Here is a 21278-nt window from a genome sequence, read left to right on the forward strand (position 1 = left end):
CTCCCGTCTCTGCATCCCGGGGTCATCCCCTTGACCAGTTCTTAACACATCGCTCCTCTTTTTTGCGTAGGATTTACAATATTAACTATGAACAAAGAAACACTGAATATTAACAAGATATGAACACCACTCCTCTTTTTTGCCTGGGATTTACAATATTAACTATGAACAATAAAACACTGAATACTAACCACGTATCAACGCCGCTCCACTTTTACGTGGGATTTACAATATCAACTATGAACAAAGAAACACTGAATATTAACAAGATATGAACGTCGCTCCTCTTTTTTGCGTGGTATTTACAATATTAACTATGAACAATAAAACACTAAATATTAACATACTTTATGCACGTCGCTCCTCTTTCACTTCTCAGACCAGCTCCTCGATAGTTGTGTATCTTTTACAATCACGCAAAACACAACAAAAAATTAAAAACTGCTAAATATGAATGCAAAGTGTAATAACCACCTACAATATGATATATTATCATGTATAAATCTGCTTTCCCGCATCCATTTCTGACACAGGCGTCTCGGGCTGGCTGCTCTGAAAACAAACCCCGCCCACTCTGCTTTGTTCCTGGTCTGAGCTGCTGTGACGTAGAATATCGTAATAACTCCTATAAGTAGTAATCTGTGAGAGTGGGCAACAACACCTCCAGTGCCATCTCCCTGAGCACCGGCTCCCCCCAGGGCTGCGTCCTGAGTCCACTGCTGTTCACGTTGATGACTCATGACTGCTGCGCCAGGTCGACTACCAACCACATTGTGAAGTATGCGGACGACACGACAGTAGTGGGCCTCATCCGTGACAACAAAGACATGGACTACAGGGAGGAGGTGAAACATCTGGTTGACTGGTACAGAACCAACAACCTGGTCCTGAATGTCAACAAGACCAAGGAGATCATCGTTGACTTCAGGAAGCACCAGTCCAGCTACACTCCACTCTTCATCAACGGCACAGCAGTGGAGATAGTAAGCAGCACCAAGTTCCTGGGGGTGCAGATAACTGACAATATAACCTGGTCCCTACACACCGGAGCTCTTGTAAAAAGAGCTCAGCAGCGCATGCACTTTTGGCGTGGGATGAAAAGAGCACAGCTCCCTCAGCACATTCTACAGAGGCACTATAGAGAGCCTACTGACCAACAGCATCTCTGTCTGGACTGGAGCCTGCAGTGCCTCAGACTGGAAGTCTCTCCAGGGAGTGGTGAGGACGGCGGAAAAGATCATCAGGACTCCTCTTCCTCCTATCCAGGAGATCGCAAAAAGCCGCTGCCTGACCAGGGCTCAGAAAATCTGCAAAGACTCCTCCCACCCCCACCAAGGACTGTTTTCACTGCTGGGCTCTAGAAAGAGGTTCCGCAGCCTCCGAAGCAGAGGTTCTGTAACAGCTTCTTCCCTCAGGCCGTAAGACTCTTGAACGCATCATAATTAAATTAAATGATCCCCTCAACTCCCCCTAAAAAGGATTAACTCACTGGAATAAAAAAGACAATATAACATACATCCATAAACCTGGACGCATGTGAAAAAGTGCAATATATTTATCTGTACAGTAATCTATTTATTTATTTATATATATTTATATATTTTTATTTATTTTATATATACCGTATTTTTCGGAGTATAAGTCGCACCTGATGAAAATGCATAATAAAGAAGGAAAAAAACATATAAGTCGCATTTTTTGGGGAAATTTATTTGATAAAACCCAACACCAAGAATAGACATTTGAAAGGCAATTTAAAATAAATAAAGAATAGTGAACAACAGGCTGAATAAGTGTACGTTATATGAGGCATAAATAACCAACTGAGAACGTGCCTGGTATGTTAACGTAACATATTATGGTAAGAGTCATTCAAATAACTATAACATATAGAACATGCTGTACGTTTACCAAACAATCTCTCACTCCTAATCGCTAAATCCCATGAAATCTTATACGTCTAGTCTCTTACGTGAATGAGCTAAATAATATTATTTGATATTTTACGGTAATGTGTTAATAATTTCATACATAAGTCGCTCCTGAGTATAAGTCCCCAGCCAAACTATGAAAAAAACTGCGACTTATAGTCTGAAAAATACGGTATATATATCTATATATTATTTATATTTATCTATTTATATATGCACCTTATTGCTTTTTTATCCTGCACTACCATGAGCTTATGTAATGAAATTTCGTTCTTATCTGTGCTGTAAAGTTCCAATTTGAATGACAATAAAAAGGAAGTCTAAGTCCATCCATCCATCCATTTTCTACCGCTTATTCCCTTCGGGGTCGCGGGACAGCTACCCTGGACAAGTCGCCACCTCATCGCAGGGCCAACACAGATAGACAGACAACATTCACACTCACATTCACACACTATGGCCAATTTTTTTTAGTGTTGCCAATCAACCTATCCCCAGGTGCATGTCTTTGGAGGTGGGAGGAAGCCGGAGTACCCGGAGGGAACCCACGCAGTCACGGGGAGAACATGCAAACTCCACACAGAAAGATCCCGAGGCCGGGGTTGAACTCACGACTACTCAGGACCTTCGTATTGTGAGGCAGACGCACTAACCCCTCTTCTACCGTGCTGCCCAAGGAAGTCTAAGTCTAAGTCTAACACCCAAAAGCGCAGATTTTGACCATTGAAATACTTTCTATAGTTCAAGACTTACGGCAATTTAAAAACAGCACTGCACATCATAATGGCAAATACAGTTTTGATGTTAAAGGGCTAAAAAAATAATGTAGAACGTCCGGCCGGGCCGTATTTTGCCCAGGTCTGCACTAGCGCCATGGTGGCTCAATGGACAAGGGGCCGGGGCCGTGTCGACGTGTGAGCATGCTACCAAATATGGCGTCCGCGTCGCACATGGCAGGATGTTTCTAACAGGAAGCCAGTCAGGTGGGCTGACCACATATTTGCCTGCCGATGACCAGCGGCAGATAAGACATGTTTGTATTTGACTGTGGCAGAATCACGCCCTGCACTCACGCTTAAACTCATCCTTCTTTACCAAGACATTTGCCTTAAATACAATACAATAATAAAATCACTTCAATAAAACGTCCTTATTGGCGCATATTGTTAGCGCTTGCTTAGCAGTCACCTTTTATTTGGGAAGCACTGCTCTAGTTTCGCAACAAACTTCTCCTGGTTGGATGAGACATTTTGACTTTGAAGCTCCGCCTCCTCGTGGTCACTTGGCGCCGTCAATCACTCTGATCTACTTTTTAACTAGATCACCAGTGGTGTGTGTCGATGCTCTGGACGCACATCACACGTGTTATTAATATTTACCCTTGCCCCATTTTTTTCCAAAATAAAAGCATTGGAAAATTGGCACCATGACAGATTACCAGCTGACCTCTGAATTTCTTGGGTGGGTTCTCCAGGTCTCCGGCGGCTGGTTCCACCACACAGCGATCATCCACCAACCTACACACACACACACACACACACACACACACACACACACACACACACACACACACACACACACACACACACACACACACACACACACACACACACACACACACACACACACACACACACACACAGAGTTAAATACATGTTAGCAAAGTACTATTAACACTGCTCGGCTTCTTTTTACACTTGCATGACACAAAATATTGTTAAAATAGCACCTTTTTTTTTTTTAAATGACTTAAAAAAAGCTTTAATAGTGGAGAGGGCTGGGTGATAAAACGCAATAGACACGTAATCGATATCAATAAAAAGTGCGTTCGATAAAGCGTTTAATATGATCACTTTCTTTTTCGTTGGAAAAAGGAGTGACACGCTAACAGCCGATCAGGTGAGCGTATCAGCTATCGAGTTTGGTTGCGCCATGTTGTTGTCTGGTGGTTCATTCTTTGCATGGAGTGAGATGAGGAAGTCAAAATGAAAAATTGGGGTGGAAAAATCCACTCCAATCCACTTTATTTATATAGCACATTTTAAAAAAAACTAGCGATGTCTGATAATATCGGCCTGCCGATAAATGCTTTAAAATGTAATATCGGAAATTATCGGTATCGTTTTTTTTTTATTATCGGTATCGTTGTTTTTTTATTTTGTTTTTTTTATTAAATCAACATAAAAAACACAAGATACACTTACAATTAGTGCACCAACCCAAAAAACCTCCCTCCCCCATTCACACTCATTCACACTCATTCACACAAAAGGGTTGTTTCTAGTGATGTCCGATAATGGCTTTTTGCCGATATTCCGATATTGTCCAACTCTTTAATTACCGATAACAATATCAACCGATACCGATATATACAGTCGTGGAATTAACACATTATTATGCCTAATTTGGACAACCAGGTATGGTGAAGATAAAGTCTTTTTTTTTTTAATTTATAAAATAAAATAAGATAAATAAATTAAAAACATTTTCTTGAATAAAAAAGAAAGTAAAACAATATAAAAACAGTTACATAGAAACTAGTAATTAATGAAAATGAGTAAAATTAACTGTTAAAGGTTAGTACTATTAGTGGACCAGCAGCACGCACAATCATGTGTGCTTACGGACTGTATCCCTTGCAGAGTGTATTGATATATATTGATATATAATGTAGGAACCAGAATATTAATAACAGAAAGAAACAACCCTTTTGTGTGAATGAGTGTAAATGGGGGAGGGAGGTTTTTTGGGTTGGTGCACTAATTGTAAGTGTATCTTGTGTTTTTTATGTTGATTTAATTTAAAAAAAACAAAAAAAAACGATACCGATAATAAAAAACGATACCGATCATTTCCGATATTACATTTTAAAGCATTTATCGGCCGATATTATCGGACATCTCTAGTTGTTTCTTTCTGTTATTAATATTTCTGGTTCCTACATTATATATCAATATATATCAATACAGTCTGCAAGGGATACAGTCCGTAAGCACACATGATTGTGCGTGCTGCTGGTCCACTAATAGTACTAACCTTTAAGTTAATTTTACTCATTTTCATTAACTACTAGTTTCTATCTAACTGTTTTTATATTGTTTTACTTTCTTTTTTATTCAAGAATTTTTTTTTAATTTTTTTTAAATCTTATTTTATCAATTTTTTTAAAAAGGACCTTATCTTCACCATACCTGGTTGTCCAAATTAGGCATATTAATGTGTTAATTCCACGACTGCATATATCGGTATCGGTTGATATCGGTATCGGTAATTAAGAGGTGGACAATATCGGAATATCGGATATCGGCAAAAAGCCATTATCGGACATCCCTAAAAAAAAACGATAGAAATTTGGGAAGTTGGGACACACATACTAGGAGAGTCAATAGTAAAAAACATTTAACTATAAAAGTTAGAGATGTCCGATATTATCGGACGATAAATGCTTTAAAATGTAATATCGGAAATTATCGGTATCGTTTTTTTTTTATTATCGGTATCGTTGTTTTTTTATTTTGTTTTTTTTATTAAATCAACATAAAAAACACAAGATACACTTACAATTAGTGCACCAACCCAAAAAACCTCCCTCCCCCATTCACACTCATTCACACTCATTCACACAAAAGGGTTGTTTCTAGTGATGTCCGATAATGGCTTTTTGCCGATATTCCGATATTGTCCAACTCTTTAATTACCGATAACAATATCAACCGATACCGATATATACAGTCGTGGAATTAACACATTATTATGCCTAATTTGGACAACCAGGTATGGTGAAGATAAAGTCTTTTTTTTTTTAATTTATAAAATAAAATAAGATAAATAAATTAAAAACATTTTCTTGAATAAAAAAGAAAGTAAAACAATATAAAAACAGTTACATAGAAACTAGTAATTAATGAAAATGAGTAAAATTAACTGTTAAAGGTTAGTACTATTAGTGGACCAGCAGCACGCACAATCATGTGTGCTTACGGACTGTATCCCTTGCAGAGTGTATTGATATATATTGATATATAATGTAGGAACCAGAATATTAATAACAGAAAGAAACAACCCTTTTGTGTGAATGAGTGTAAATGGGGGAGGGAGGTTTTTTGGGTTGGTGCACTAATTGTAAGTGTATCTTGTGTTTTTTATGTTGATTTAATTTTAAAAAAACAAAAAAAAACGATACCGATAATAAAAAACGATACCGATCATTTCCGATATTACATTTTAAAGCATTTATCGGCCGATATTATCGGACATCTCTAGTTGTTTCTTTCTGTTATTAATATTTCTGGTTCCTACATTATATATCAATATATATCAATACAGTCTGCAAGGGATACAGTCCGTAAGCACACATGATTGTGCGTGCTGCTGGTCCACTAATAGTACTAACCTTTAAGTTAATTTTACTCATTTTCATTAACTACTAGTTTCTATCTAACTGTTTTTATATTGTTTTACTTTCTTTTTTATTCAAGAAATTTTTTTTAATTTTTTTTAAATCTTATTTTATCAATTTTTTTAAAAAGGACCTTATCTTCACCATACCTGGTTGTCCAAATTAGGCATATTAATGTGTTAATTCCACGACTGCATATATCGGTATCGGTTGATATCGGTATCGGTAATTAAGAGGTGGACAATATCGGAATATCGGATATCGGCAAAAAGCCATTATCGGACATCCCTAAAAAAAAACGATAGAAATTTGGGAAGTTGGGACACACATACTAGGAGAGTCAATAGTAAAAAAACATTTAACTATAAAAGTTAGAGATGTCCGATATTATCGGACGATAAATGCTTTAAAATGTAATATCGGAAATTATCGGTATCGTTTTTTTAATTATCGGTATCGTTTTTTGTTTTTTTTGGTTTTTTTTTATTAAATCAACACAAGATACACTTACAATTAGTGCAATTAGTGCACTTACAATTAGTGCCCCTCCCCCATTTACACTCATTCACACAAAAGGGTTGTTTCTGTAATGACTTGGTCGCATCGTGATGCGGGTGTGGTTCTCCCAAGGATGCAGACGGCTTCGGACACAGCTTGCAGGTAGGAATATGATTTATTTAAAATATAAATCATACGATGAATAAACAAAAAGACATGCACGTAACACAAAAGGCAAAACAAAAGGACTAGCGTGGGAGCTAGCAGGCACAAATAGCATAGCGTGAAAAGCTAGCAGAATCAAAGTAGTCGTTAACAGTTGTATGGGAACAAACTAGGAAGCCAGACCGAGTGAGGCCAGATCAAAGACTAAATAGCCCTCTGATTAGCGCCCGGGCAACAGGTGCGCGTCCCGGACACTAACCAGAGGCAGGTGTATACAATCTGCCGTCATGGCAACAGAAATAAACGAAACTCAAGGTGCTGAAAACACATGTGACTCAAACATAAACAAACTATGATCCGGGCAACGGATCGTAACAGTTTCTTTCTGTTATTAATATTCTGGTTCCTACATTATATATCAATATATATTAATACAGTCTGCAAGGGATACAGTCCGTAAGCACACATGATTGTGCGTGCTGCTGGTCCACTAATAGTACTAACCTTTAACAGTTAATTTGACTCATTTTCATTAATTACTAGTTTCTATGTAACTGTTTTTATATTGTTTTACTTTCTTTTTATTCAAGAAAATGTTTTTAATTTATTTATCTTATTTTGTAATTTTTTTTTTTTTAAAGGACCTTATCTTCACCATACCTGGTTGTCCAAATTAGGCATAATAATGTGTTAATTCCACGACTGTATATATCGGTATGTGTTGATATCGGTATCGGTAATTAAGAGTTGGACAATATCGGAATATTGGCAAAAAGCCATTATCGGACATCCCTAAAAAAACAATAGAAATTTCACAAAGTGCTGCACAGAAGTTGGGACACACATACTAGGAGAGTCAATAAATAAAAAAACATTTAACTATAAAAGTTAGAGATGTCCGATAATATCGGCCTGCCAATATCATTGGCCGATAAATGCTTTAAAATGTAATATCGGAAATTATCGGTATCGTTTTTTTTTTATTATCGGTATTGTTTTTTTTGGTTTTTTTTTAATTAAATCAACATAAAAAAAACACAAGATAGACTTACAATTAGTGCACCAACCCAAAAAACCTCCCTCCCCCATTTACACTCATTCACACAAAAGGGTTGTTTCTTTCTGTTATTAATATTCTGGTTCCTACATTATATATCAATATATATCAATACAGTCTGCAAGGGATACAGTCCGTAAGCACACATGATTGTGCGTGCTGCTGGTCCACTAATAGTACTAACCTTTAACAGTTAATTTGACTCATTTTCATTAATTACTAGTTTCTATGTAACTGTTTTTATATTGTTTTACTTTCTTTTTATTCAAGAAAATGTTTTTAATTTATTTATCTTATTTTGTAATTTTTTTTATTTTTTTAAAGGACCTTATCTTCACCATACCTGGTTGTCCAAATTAGGCATAATAATGTGTTAATTCCACGACTGTATATATCGGTATGTGTTGATATCGGTATCGGTAATTAAGAGTTGGACAATATCGGAATATTGGCAAAAAGCCATTATCGGACATCCCTAAAAAAACAATAGAAATTTCACAAAGTGCTGCACAGAAGTTGGGACACACATACTAGGAGAGTCAATAAAAAAAAAAACATTTAACTATAAAAGTTAGAGATGTCCGATAATATCGGCCTGCCAATATCATCGGCCGATAAATGCTTTAAAATGTAATATCGGAAATTATCGGTATTGTTTTTTTTTTATTAAATCAACATAAAAAAAACACAAGATAGACTTACAATTAGTGCACCAACCCAAAAAACCTCCCTCCCCCATTTACACTCATTCACACAAAAGGGTTGTTTCTTTCTGTTATTAATATTCTGGTTCCTACATTATATATCAATATATATCAATACAGCCTGCAAGGGATACAGTCCGTAAGCATACATGATTGTGCGTGCTGCTGGTCCACTAATAGTACTAACCTTTAACAGTTAATTTTACTCATTTTCATCAATTACTAGTTTCTATGTAACTGTTTTTATATTGTTTTACTTTCTTTTTTATTCAAGAAAATGTTTTTAATTTATTTATCTTATTTTATTTTTTATTTTTTTAAAAGATCCTTATCTTCACCATACCTACTCAGTGGCCTAGTGGTTAGAGTGTCCGCCCTGAGATCGGTAGGTTGTGAGTTCAAACCCCGGCCGAGTCATACCAAAGACTATAAAAATGGGACCCATTACCTCCCTGCTTGGCACTCAGCATCAAGGGTTGGAATTGGGGGTTAAATCACCAAAATGATTCCCGGGCGCGGCCACCGGTGCTGCCCACTGCTCCCCTCACCTCCCAGGGGGTGATCAAGGGTGATGGGTCAAATGCAGAGAATAATCTCGCCACACCTAGTGTGTGTGTGACAATCATTGGTACTTTAACTTTAACTTTAACTTTACCTGGTTGTCCAAATTAGGCATAATAATGTGTTAATTCAATGACTGTATATATCGGTATCGGTTGATATCGGTATCGGTTGTTATAGGTATCGGTAATTAAAGAGTTTGACAATATCGGAATATCGGATATCGGCAAAAAGCCATTATCGGACATCCCTAATAAAAGTACATAAAATGCATCAAAGAAAATAAAATCGACTAAAATCCCACAACTCTCACGCAGGTTTAAAAGCCCAAGAGTAAAAATATGTTTTAAGACGTGATTTAAAACTCGTTAAAGAGGGAGCCGTCCGAATAGCAAGAGGGATGTTGTTCCAAAGTTTTGGAGCCACGGCAGAAAATGCACCATCAAAAGAGGAAAAGTCATCTGGAAGTATGGCAGTTTTTCAAAAAGGGACCGTAGTCAGACCAATGTGGTCTGTAAATGACGCAAGGCGCTCGTCCCCACCAAGACCGCTAATACCACACCACCTTAGCCGCGCTCACCCTTTAGAGCACAGCTGTAACTTCCTGCCACTAAAGCTGCAGGATATAAGTCTTCTCAGGTTTCTCAATGTTTATATTTTCACACTATTTTTATTACACGTTATTAAGCATTTCTTACATATTCCTTATTTTTGCACCTTCATTTTAAAAGGCTATAGTCAAGTGTTTAATGAGATTTTAGAACTTTGTTTAAATTATTTGAATGCTTTCCATGCTTGTGTTGGCGTTTCCTTTCCTTTTTGCCTTTAGGATTATAATCAGAGGAAAAGTAACATTTGGAATTGAAATGTTTACATGTAATATACATTTAATATAGTTCCTAATATATTTCTTTTAGGTCATTAAAAATATTTCCAATTATCGATATCGACTGATATAAAACACTTATATCCTGATACAGTTTTCAGCCCTATTGCCCAACCCTGATAATGGCGTAAGGGCACAGTTTGACCCTGGGACAGATAAAACAGAGATCCTATTTAGTTCATTACAAAAGGCGACGTCTCACTTACACATCTTTTGTGAAGCATTTCTCAGCTGAACTAACATAGCAAACATGTTGAGTCACAAAAGTGATTTTGAAGGCTCTTAAAGAGCTAGACCACACACACACACACACATTTTTTACCACTGAGCATCAAGACAAAAGCATCCCTTTGTGTAGTTGACAGGTGTGTTGTCGTGGCTTTTAGTTTAAACGTACACACAAAACCCCCAGCTCCTCTACATTTTTTTTTTTCTCACCACATTTTGTTCATTTCGTCACCAAACAAGTAAAATAAGCTCGTTTGATGACTTCCTTTTGGTTACGCCTGAAAACTTAAAAATCTGCAAGTCACTTCTTGGCAGATTCATTAACATGGCGTAGGGTTGTACGGTATACCGGTACTGGTATAGTATCCCGGTACTAATGAATCAAAAACGGTACTATACTCCGTTTGAAAAGTAACGGTTCCCGGGCATGACATCACGTCGTGACATTGCTGGTTTTACGAGCAGAGGAGCATGTACGGCAGCGCGCACACACACAGAGTACTTACAAGCAGACACAGTGTGTAGACAGAAAAGGGAGAATGGACGCATTTTGGTCCAAAAAGTAAAGATAAAGGTGAAGTTATAACACTGAAACGCCCTCAGGAAGAGGTGCTTTGAGACATTGCTCGCTAGCAACGTCCACCTGCAGTCGGCAGTGTTTTAGCTACTTCTAAATCACTAATCCTCGCCTGCATGGCGACAAAGTAAGTACGTTTCTCACAAGTACCATTATCACTGGAGGACGAGGAATAGCTAAACATGCTTCACTACACACCGTAGGAGGATACAATAGCTCACTGGCGTCACAATGTGAACAAATGCCATGGGTGGATCTACACCTGACATCCACTGTAATGATACCAAGTACAATAGCGTATCTAGTCGATACTACTATGATTACATCGATATTTTTTATTGTCACAAAATCTTTTTTCTTTTTTTTTACAATTCTTATTATATTTATAAACTCAGGAAATACGTCCCTGGACACATGAGGACTTTGAATAGGACAAATGTATGATCCTGTAACTACTTGGTATCAGATCGATACCTTAATTTGTGGTATCATCCACAACTAATGTAAAGTATCAAAGAAGAGAAGAATAAGTGATTATTACATTTTAACAGAAGTGTAGATCGAACATGTTAAAACAGAAAGTAAGCGGATATTAACAATAAATGAACAAGTAGATTGATATTTTTTTACAGCTTGTCCTTTATAATGTAGACAAAATAATAGAATGATAAATGACACAATATGTTACTGCATACATCAGCAGACTAATTAGGAGTCTTGTTTGTTTACTTACTACTAAAAGACAAGTTGTCCAGTATGTTCACTATTTTATTTAAGGACTAAATTGCAATAATAAACATATGTTTAATTTACCCTAAGATTTTTTTGTTCAAATAAAGCCAAAAATGACATTTTTGTGGTCCCCTTTATTCAGAAAAGTATCGAAATACATTTTGGTACCGGTACCAAAATGTATTTCGAAACATGGCTGACAATAAGGCGGCAGGAAGAGGATGTGGTGATGTGAATGGCCAGGAGAGATTTCTACCGCGTGACTACTGTCAATATAAAGCAAACACACAGTGTTTAATGAGTCAAATTAGTCGGGAACATCAGGAGGATTTCCGGGGACCTGGACTGGTGTTGCAGGTTGAACGTGTACATACTGTACCTGAGGCAAGATAACACACTTGAAGCTTCCACTTCCGACTAGAGGGGGCTTTGTTTCGGGCTAACTGTTGCATGCTGGGTAACTGGCAACATACATCCATCCATTTTCTACCGCTTGTCCCTTTTGGGGTCGCTGGAGCCTATCTCAGCTGCAGTCGGGACAGCTTCTCTAAAACTCGGGTTTTTCTCAGTCATAAAAATAGCAAATAGTAACTAGAAGAGGCAATTCTTGAAGGAATTGCGTGTGAATGCTCCAATGCTGTAGTTGAAGGGAAATGCTGACAGAATGTACAAACCCCGTTTCCATATGAGTTGGGAAATTGTGTTAGATGTAAATATAAACGGAATACAATGATTTGCAAATCATTTTCAACCCATATTCAGTTGAATATGCTACAAAGACAACATAATTGATGTTCAAACTGATAAACTTTTTTTTTTTGCAAATAATCATTAACTTTAGAATTTGATGCCAGCAACACGTGACAAAGAAGTTGGGAAAGGTGGCAATAAATACTGATAAAGTTGAGGAATGCTCATCAAACACTTATTTGGAACATCCCACAGGTGAACAGGCAATATGGGAACAGGTGGGTGCCATGATTGGGTATAAAAGTAGATTCCATGAAATGCTCAGTCATTCACAAACAAGGATAGGGCGAGGGTCACCACTTTGTCAACAAATGCGTGAGCAAATTGTTGAACAGTTTAAGAAAAACCTTTCTCAACCAGCTATTGCAAGGAATTTTGGGATTTCACCATCTACGGTCTGTAATATCATCAAAGGGTTCAGAGAATCTGGAGAAATCACTGCACGTAAGCAGCTAAGCCCGTGACCTTCGATCCCTCAGGCTGTACTGCGTCAACAAGCAACATCAGTGTGTAAAGGATATCACCCCATGGGCTCAGGAACACTTCAGAAACCCACTGTCAGTAACTACAGTTGGTCGCTACATCTGTAAGTGCAAGTTAAAACTCTCCTATGCAAGGCGAAAACCGTTTATAAACAACACCCAGAAACGCCGTCGGCTTCGCTGGGCCTGAGCTCATCTAAGATGGACTGATACAAAGTGGAAAAGTGTTCTGTGGTCTGACGAGTCCACATTTCAAATTTTTTTTGGAAACTGTGGATGTCGTGTCGTCCGGACCAAAGAGGAAAAGAACCATCCGGATTGTTATAGGCGCAAAGTTGAAAAGCCAGCATCTGTGATGGTATGGGGGTGTATTAGTGCCCAAGACATGGGTAACTTACACATCTGTGAAGGCACCATTAATGCTGAAAGGTACATACAGGTTTTGGAGCAACATATGTTGCCATCCAAGCAACGTTACCATGGACGCCCCTGATTATTTCAGCAAGACAATGCCAAGCCACGTGTTACATCAACGTGGCTTCATAGTAAAAGAGTGCGGGTACTAGACTGGCCTGCCTGTAGTCCAGACCTGTCTCCCATTGAAAATGTGTGGCGCATTATGAAGCCTAAAATACCACAACGGAGACCCCCGGACTGTTGAACAACTTAAGCTGTACATCAAGCAAGAATGGGAAAGAATTCCAACTGAGAAGTAGGGCTGAAACGACGCGTCGACGTAGTCGACGTCATCGGTTACGTAAATACGTCGAGGACGTTTTTGTTCGTCGACGCGTCGCATATTTACGTCACACTACCGTCATGGCGGAGCGCAAAGCAGACGATGCGAGCGGTGCGAGCGAGGGGAAAAAAGCACGCCAAAAGTCGTCAAAAGTGTGGGACTATTTCAATAAACGGCCTAAGAAGAAACGCTACTTTTACTCCGCTACTTTTATCTACATTCAGCTCGCTACTCGCTACTAATTTTTATCGATCTGTTAATGCACGCTTTGTTTGTTTTGGTCTGTCAGACAGACCTTCATAGTGCCTGCCTTACTGGTGACGTTTCACTTCGTTCCACCAATCAGATGCAGTCACTGGTGACGTTGGACCAATCAAATAGAGCCAGGCGGTCACATGACCTGACTGGCTCCGAGCTAACTTCGGGTGTTACCATTTAGTGGTCAATTGTACGGAATATGTACTGTACTGTGCAATCTACTAATAAAAGTTCCAATCAATCAATCAAATGTGTGAAGGAAAAAAGACCCTTTTTTTATTTCAACCGTAAAGACTGACTGCACAGTTCCTGTCTTCACAATAAAAGTCGCGCTTTCAAAATAAGAGTCTCCGAAAGCCAGCGCAAACAAGCTAGCAAGCTACGGAGTTTGCCGCCAATGTATTTCTTGTAAAGTGTATAAAAACGAATATGGAAGGTGGACAAATAAGATGCCAAATAACAACCACTTTCATGTGGTATTAGACAGAAAGGAGGAACTTTTTTTCTCCTCCATTTGAAAACGTGGACGCTATCAGCACTACTGTCTGATTACAATCAATGCAAGTCATCAGAATCAGGTAATACACCAACTTATATTCTTGTCTTCATGAAAGAAAGGAATCTATATGTTAAACATGCATGTATAATTATTAAAACACCTTTAACATGTAAACAAAAACGGCAAAATAAATAAATATAAATTATATACTGTATATATCAATGTATGTATATATATATATATATATATATATATATATATATATATATATATATGTGTGTGTGTGTGTGTGTGTGTGTGTGTGTATATATATACACATATATATATATATATATATATATATATATATATATATATATGATATGTGTGTGTATGTTACTCAGTACTTGAGTAGTTTTTTCACAACATACTTTTTACTTTTACTCAAGTAAATATTTGGGTGACTACTCCTTACTTTTACTTGAGTAATAAATCTCTAAAGTAACAGTACTCTTACTTGAGTACAATTTCTGGCTACTCTACCCACCTCTGCTAATAATGTTGTTGTATGCACACTGTGTCGAGCGGAAATGGCCTATCATAGCAGCACAACGGCAGCGTTCTTGCCATCACCATCAACTAGTCAATCGTCCGCGTGGGTATACGTTGTCATCATTACACAAAAACATGAATGTGTCATTTGTATCTGCGTTGTAAATTCATAAACTAAAGCACCGTTTCGCTCTGAGAGGAGCGTTTGGCGTGCCTGTTCAGTGTTTACAAAGACGTGCTCCTCTTTAACGCTAACGTTAATTAGTTGTGCAAATACCTTTTACAACATTAACAATTACGTATACTATGTACAAACGAACAATTAACTTTCACTTTAATCATACTATCATTGTTGTGTTATTAAGGAAAATAAGCAAAAGTTTTACTTTTGTTGAAATGTTTACACTGTTGTTACAGAATATTTCGTTTTGCACTTTTTTGTATTGGATGTTTATCTTTATTTTTGCACATTTTAAAGCAAAATAAGCAATACTTTTACTTTTGAAATCCTTATACTATTGCAGAATATTAAGATTTGCACTGGATGTTTACTTTTATATTTGCACATTAAAAGCAAATAAGCTACTTTTAATTTTGTTAAATGTTTACATTGTTACAGAATATTTTGTCATGTTGTTGTCAATGTTGACTGAGTGGCCATACTTTTTTTTTTGTAAATAAAAGCCATGCCTTTTGAAAAAACTGGCCTACATTTATTTTTTCATCTTCATTTTAAATAAAAAAAATAATCGGTAAAAGGAAAAATAATCTATAGATTAATCGAAAAAATAATCTATAGATTAACCGATTAATCGAAAAAAATAATCTATAGATTAATCGATAGAAAAATAATCGTTAGCTGCAGCCTTACTGAGAAGCTTAAAAAATGTGTCTTCTCAGTTCCCAAACGTTTACGGAGTGTTGTTAAAAGGAAAGGCCATGTAACACAGTGGTGAACATGTCCTTTCCCAACTACTTTGGCACGTGTTGTAGCCATGAAATTCTAAGTTAATTATTATTTGCAAAAAAACAAAAAAAAAGTTTATGAGTTTGAACATGAAATATGTTGTCTTTGTAGTGCATTCAATTGAATATGGGTTGAAAAGGATTTGCAAATCATTGTATTCCATTTATATTTACATCTAACACAATTTCCCAACTCATATGGAAACGGGGTTTGTAGTATGAATGTAAGAATAGTTTGAATGTTGGAATGGTTTGAATGTTGAAGAGTTTGAATTTCCAGGAAATGGGAATTTGGCTTGGAACTTGGGAAAGTTTGAATGTCCAGGATGAGTGGAATGTGTTGATGTTGGAATAGGTTGAAAAATGTGGGAATTGTGCAACTTGGGAAAATGCCCCATTCATTTTAATGGAAACTTCCTGGAGTTTTTCCTTGCCCTTATGTGGGCTCTGAACCGAGGATGTCGTTGTGGCTTGTGCAGCCCTTTGAGACACTTGTGATTTAGGGCTATATAAATAAACATTGATTGATTGATGATTGATATTATATACATTCTACATTGCTAGCAATAGAGCCTTTGTTTCCTCCTCATCCACCGTGTTCGAAGGTTGTAGAAGGAGTGCATATTTTTCGATAGGTTTTTTATATTCAGATAAAGCAAGCGCAAGAATAGCTGTCGTATATGTGGCCATCTTGATTTCCAACCTCGTAACTGGAACCCTTTACAACTCCACAGTGATGTAATTTCCCGCTCCGACTTCCAAATTCCGAGGTTAATAGAACGCACCATTAGCCTCCTCTCTAAGATGGCTGCTCAAGTCCTCTTAACACAAACAGGTCTCGTTATTTTTTTTAACAAACTATTCCAACACGAAAATGTCATTGTTAACTCCACTATAAGTATTTTAAAAACACGAGTCACCATTTGAGGGTGAAAAATAATTGCTGTCGCACAAAAACTTGATCACGCTAACCAGCTAGACCCCTCTCCAAGATGGCCGCCAAAGACTTCACAACACCAATAAATCTCATAAATTTCTATTACGAACTATTCCAACACTATAATGTCATCGTTAACTTCAATAAAAGTGTTTCAAAAATAAATTAATTGCCACTTAAAGAGGAAAAATCATGTAAAGTCGGGTGCATGCAGTATAAAACAACAGTAGTTGATCACGCTAACCAGCTGGTGTCCTCTCCAAGATGGCCGCCCAAGTCTTCACGACACAAATAAACCTTGTTATTTTAATTACGAACTATTCCAACACAATAATGTCATCATTAACTTCAATAAAAGTGTTTCAAAAACAAATTAAGTGCCACTTTAAGGGGAAAAATCATGGAAAGTCGAATACATGCATGAAAAAACACTGGTAGTTGATCACGCTAACTAGCTAGTCTCCTCTCTAAAATGGCCACTCAAGTCCTCCGAACACAAACAAATGTTATTTTTATTTACAAACTATTCCAACATGATAATGTCATCGTTAACTTCAATAAAAGTGTTTCAAAAACAAATTAATTGCCACGCTAAGGGGAAAAGTCATGGAAAGTCAAATGCATGCACTAAAAAACACTAATAGTTGATCACGCTAACTAGCTAGTCTCCTTTCCAAGATGGCCACTCAAGTCCTCTTAACACAAACAGGTCTCTCGTTATTTTTTTTAACAAACTATTCCGACATGATAATGTCATCGTTAACTTCAATAAAAGTGTTTGAAAAACAAATGAATTGCCACTTTAAGGGGAAAAATCATGGAAAGTCGGGTACATGCGCTAAAAAACACTAATAGTTGATCACGCTAACTAGCTAGTCTCCTCTCCAAGATGGCCGCTCAAGTCCTCTTAACACAAACAAATGTTGTTATTTTTATTTACAAACTATTCCAACATGATAATGTCATCGTTAACTTCAATAAAAGTGTTTCAAAAATAAATGAATTGCCACTTTAAGGGGAAAAATCATGGAAAGTCGGGTGCATGCAGTATAAAACACTAATAGTTGATCACGCTAACTAGCTAGTCTCCTTTACAAGATGGCCGCTCAAGTCCTCTTAACACAAACAAGTGTTGTTATTTTTATTTAAAAACTATTCCAACATGATAATGTCATCGTTAACTTCAATAAAAGTGTTTGGAAAACAAATGAATTGCCACTTTAAGGGGAAAGAATCATGGAAAGTCGGGTACATGCGCTAAAAACACTAATAGTTGATCACGCTAACTAGCTAGTCTCCTTTCCAAGATGGCCGCTCAAGTCCTCTTAACACAAACAAGTGTTGTTATTTTTATTTAAAAACTATTCCAACATGATAATGTCATCGTTAACTTCAATAAAAGTGTTTCAAAAACAAATTAATCGCCACACTAAGGGGAAAAATCATGGAAAGTCGGGTACATGCGCTAAAAAAACACTAGTAGTTGATCACGCTAACTAGCTAGTCTCCTCTCCAAGATGGCTGCTCAAGTCAACCTAACAGAAACAAGTGGTTTTTTTTTTTTTACAAAATATTCCAACATGATGATGTCAATGTTAACTTCAATAAAAGTGTTTCAAAAACACATTAGTCACCTGGTTATTGCTTCCACTAGAAAGCACCAGAAGCTAATCACGCTAACCAGCTAGCCTCCTCTCCAAGATAGCTTCTCAAGTTCTTTCAACGCAAACAAGTCTCTTATTTTATTTTATTTTTTATTATTTTTTAACTATTCCAACACGATAATGTCATCATTAATTACACTACAAGTATATTAAAAACCCATTAGTCACCAAGTGACACTAGGCTGTCACAAATAACACGCTGTCACACTAACAATTGATCACGTTAACCAGCTTAACTCCTCCCAAAGATGGCTGCCAAAGTCCTCTTAGCACAAACAAGTGACGTTATTTTTTTTAACATACTATTCCGACATGATAATGTCATCGTTCACTGCACTTAAAGTATTTTAAAAACATTACTCACCAGTGGAAGGTGAAATGTATTTGAACTAGAGGCTGTCGCTAATAACAGGCTGTCACACTAAGAGTTGATCACGCTAACCAGTTAGACTCCTCTCCAAGATGGCCATTCGAGACATCACAACATCAACACATCTTGTTCATTTTTACGACAAACTATTCCAACACAATAATGTCATCACTAACTGCACTATAGGTGTTTTAAAACACATTAATCGCCACTTGAAGAGGAAAACTCACGGAAAGTCTAGAAAAATCTGGTAGTTCATCACGCTAACCAAATCTTGTTTTTTTTTTTTTTTACAAACTATTCCAACACAATAATGTCATTAACTTCAATAAAAGTGTTTCAAAAACAAATGAATTGCCACTTTAAGGGGAAAAATCATGGAAAGTCGAATGCATGCACGAAAAAACACTAGTAGTTGATCTTGCTAAGCAACTAGACCCCTCTCCAAGATGGCCACCCAAGTCTTCACGACACAAATAAATCTTGTTAATTTTAATTACAAACTATTCCAACACAATAATGTCACCGTTAACTTCAGTAAAAGTGTTTCAAAAACCAATTTTTTGACACTTTAAGGGGAAAAATCATGGAAAGTCGGGGACATGCGGTATAAAACACCAGTAGTTGATCACGCTAACCAGCTCATGTCCTCTCCAAGATGGCCTCCCAAGTCTTCACGACACAAATAAACCTTGTTAATTTAATTACGAACTATTCCAACACAATAATGTCATCATTAACTTCAATAAAAGTGTTTCAAAAACAAATTAAGTGCCACTTTAAGGGGAAAAATCATGGAAAGTCGGGTGCATGCACGAAAAACCACTCGTAGTTGATCACGCTAACTAGCTAGTCTCCTCTCCAAGATGGCCGCTCAAGTCCTCTTAACACAAACAGGTCTCGTTATTTTTTTAACAAACTATTCCAACACGAAAATGTCATTGTTAACTCCACTATAAGTATTTTAAAAACACGAGTCACCATTTGAGGGTGAAAATTAATTGCTGTCGCACAAAAACTTGATCACGCTAACCAGCTAGACCCCTCTCCAAGATGGCAGCCAAAGTCTTCACACAACACCAATAAATCTCATAAATTTCTATTACGAAATAGTCCAACATAATAATGTCATCGTTAACTTCAATAAAAGTGTTTCAAAAACAAATTAATTGCCACTTAAAGGGGAAAAATCATGTAAAGTCGGGGGCATGCAGTATAAAACACTAGTAGTTGATCACGCTAACGAGCTGGTGTCCTCTTCAAGATAGCCGCCCAAGTCTTCACGACACAAATAAACCTTGTTATTTTAATTACGAACTATTCCAACAAAATAATGTCATCGTTAACTTCAATAAAAGTGTTTCAAAAACAAATTAAGTGCCACTTAAAGGGGAAAAATCATGCAAAGTCATGCGCTAAAAAAACACTAATAGTTGATCACGCTAACTAGCTAGTCTCCTCTCCAAGATGGCCGCTCAAGTCCTCTTAACACAAACAGGTCTCTCGTTATTTTTTTAAACAAACTATTCCGACACAATAATGTCATCTTTAACTTCAATAAAAGTGTTTCAAAAACAAACTAATTGCCACTTTAAGGGGAAAAATCATGGAAAGTCGAATGCATGCACTAAAAAACACTAGTAATTGATCACGCTAACCAGCTAGTTTCCTTTCCAAAATGGCCGCTCAAGTCCTCTTAACACAAACAGGTCTTTTGTTATTTTTTTTAACAAACTATTCCGACACAATAATGTCATCTTTAACTTCAATGAAAGTGTTTCAAAAACTAATGAATTGCCACTTTAAGGGGAAAAATCATGGAAAGTCGGGTACATGCGCTAAAAACACTAATAATTGATCACGCTAACTAACTAGTCTCCTCTCCAAGATGGCCGCTCAAGTCCTCTTAACACAAACAAATGTTGTTCTTTTTATTTACAAACTATTCCAACATGATAATGTCATCGTAAACTTCAATAAAAGTGTTTCAAAAACAAATTAATTGCCACTTTAAGGGGAAAAATCAAGGAAAGTCAAATGCATGCACTAAAAAACACTATTAATTGATCACGCTAACTAGCTAGTCTCCTCTCCAAGATGGCCGCTCAAGTCCTCTTAACACAAACAAATGTTATTTTTATTTACAAACTATTCCAACATGATAATGTCATCGTTAACTTCCATAAAAGTGTTTCAAAAACAAACTAATTGCCACTTTAAGGGGGAAAATCATGGAAAGTCGAATGCATGCACTAAAAAACACTAGTAATTGATCACGCTAACCAGCTAGTTTCCTTTCCAAAATGGCCGCTCAAGTCCTCTTAACACAAACAGGTCTCTTGTT

General features: G+C 36.9%; 1 protein-coding gene across 1 annotated transcript in view; it reads right to left on the reverse strand.

The window, feature by feature from the left end:
* Positions 1-21278, reverse strand: part of itpr3 (inositol 1,4,5-trisphosphate receptor, type 3) — a 152268-nt gene that overhangs the window by 127628 nt on the left and 3362 nt on the right. The window contains exon 2 of the mRNA XM_061924344.1: positions 3378-3448. Within this exon, the coding sequence (XP_061780328.1) occupies positions 3378-3448 (71 nt within the window). The remainder of the gene's footprint in view (positions 1-3377; positions 3449-21278) is intronic.

Source organism: Nerophis lumbriciformis, linkage group LG01, assembly GCF_033978685.3.
Source record: "Nerophis lumbriciformis linkage group LG01, RoL_Nlum_v2.1, whole genome shotgun sequence".
NCBI classification, from domain to species: domain Eukaryota; kingdom Metazoa; phylum Chordata; class Actinopteri; order Syngnathiformes; family Syngnathidae; genus Nerophis; species Nerophis lumbriciformis.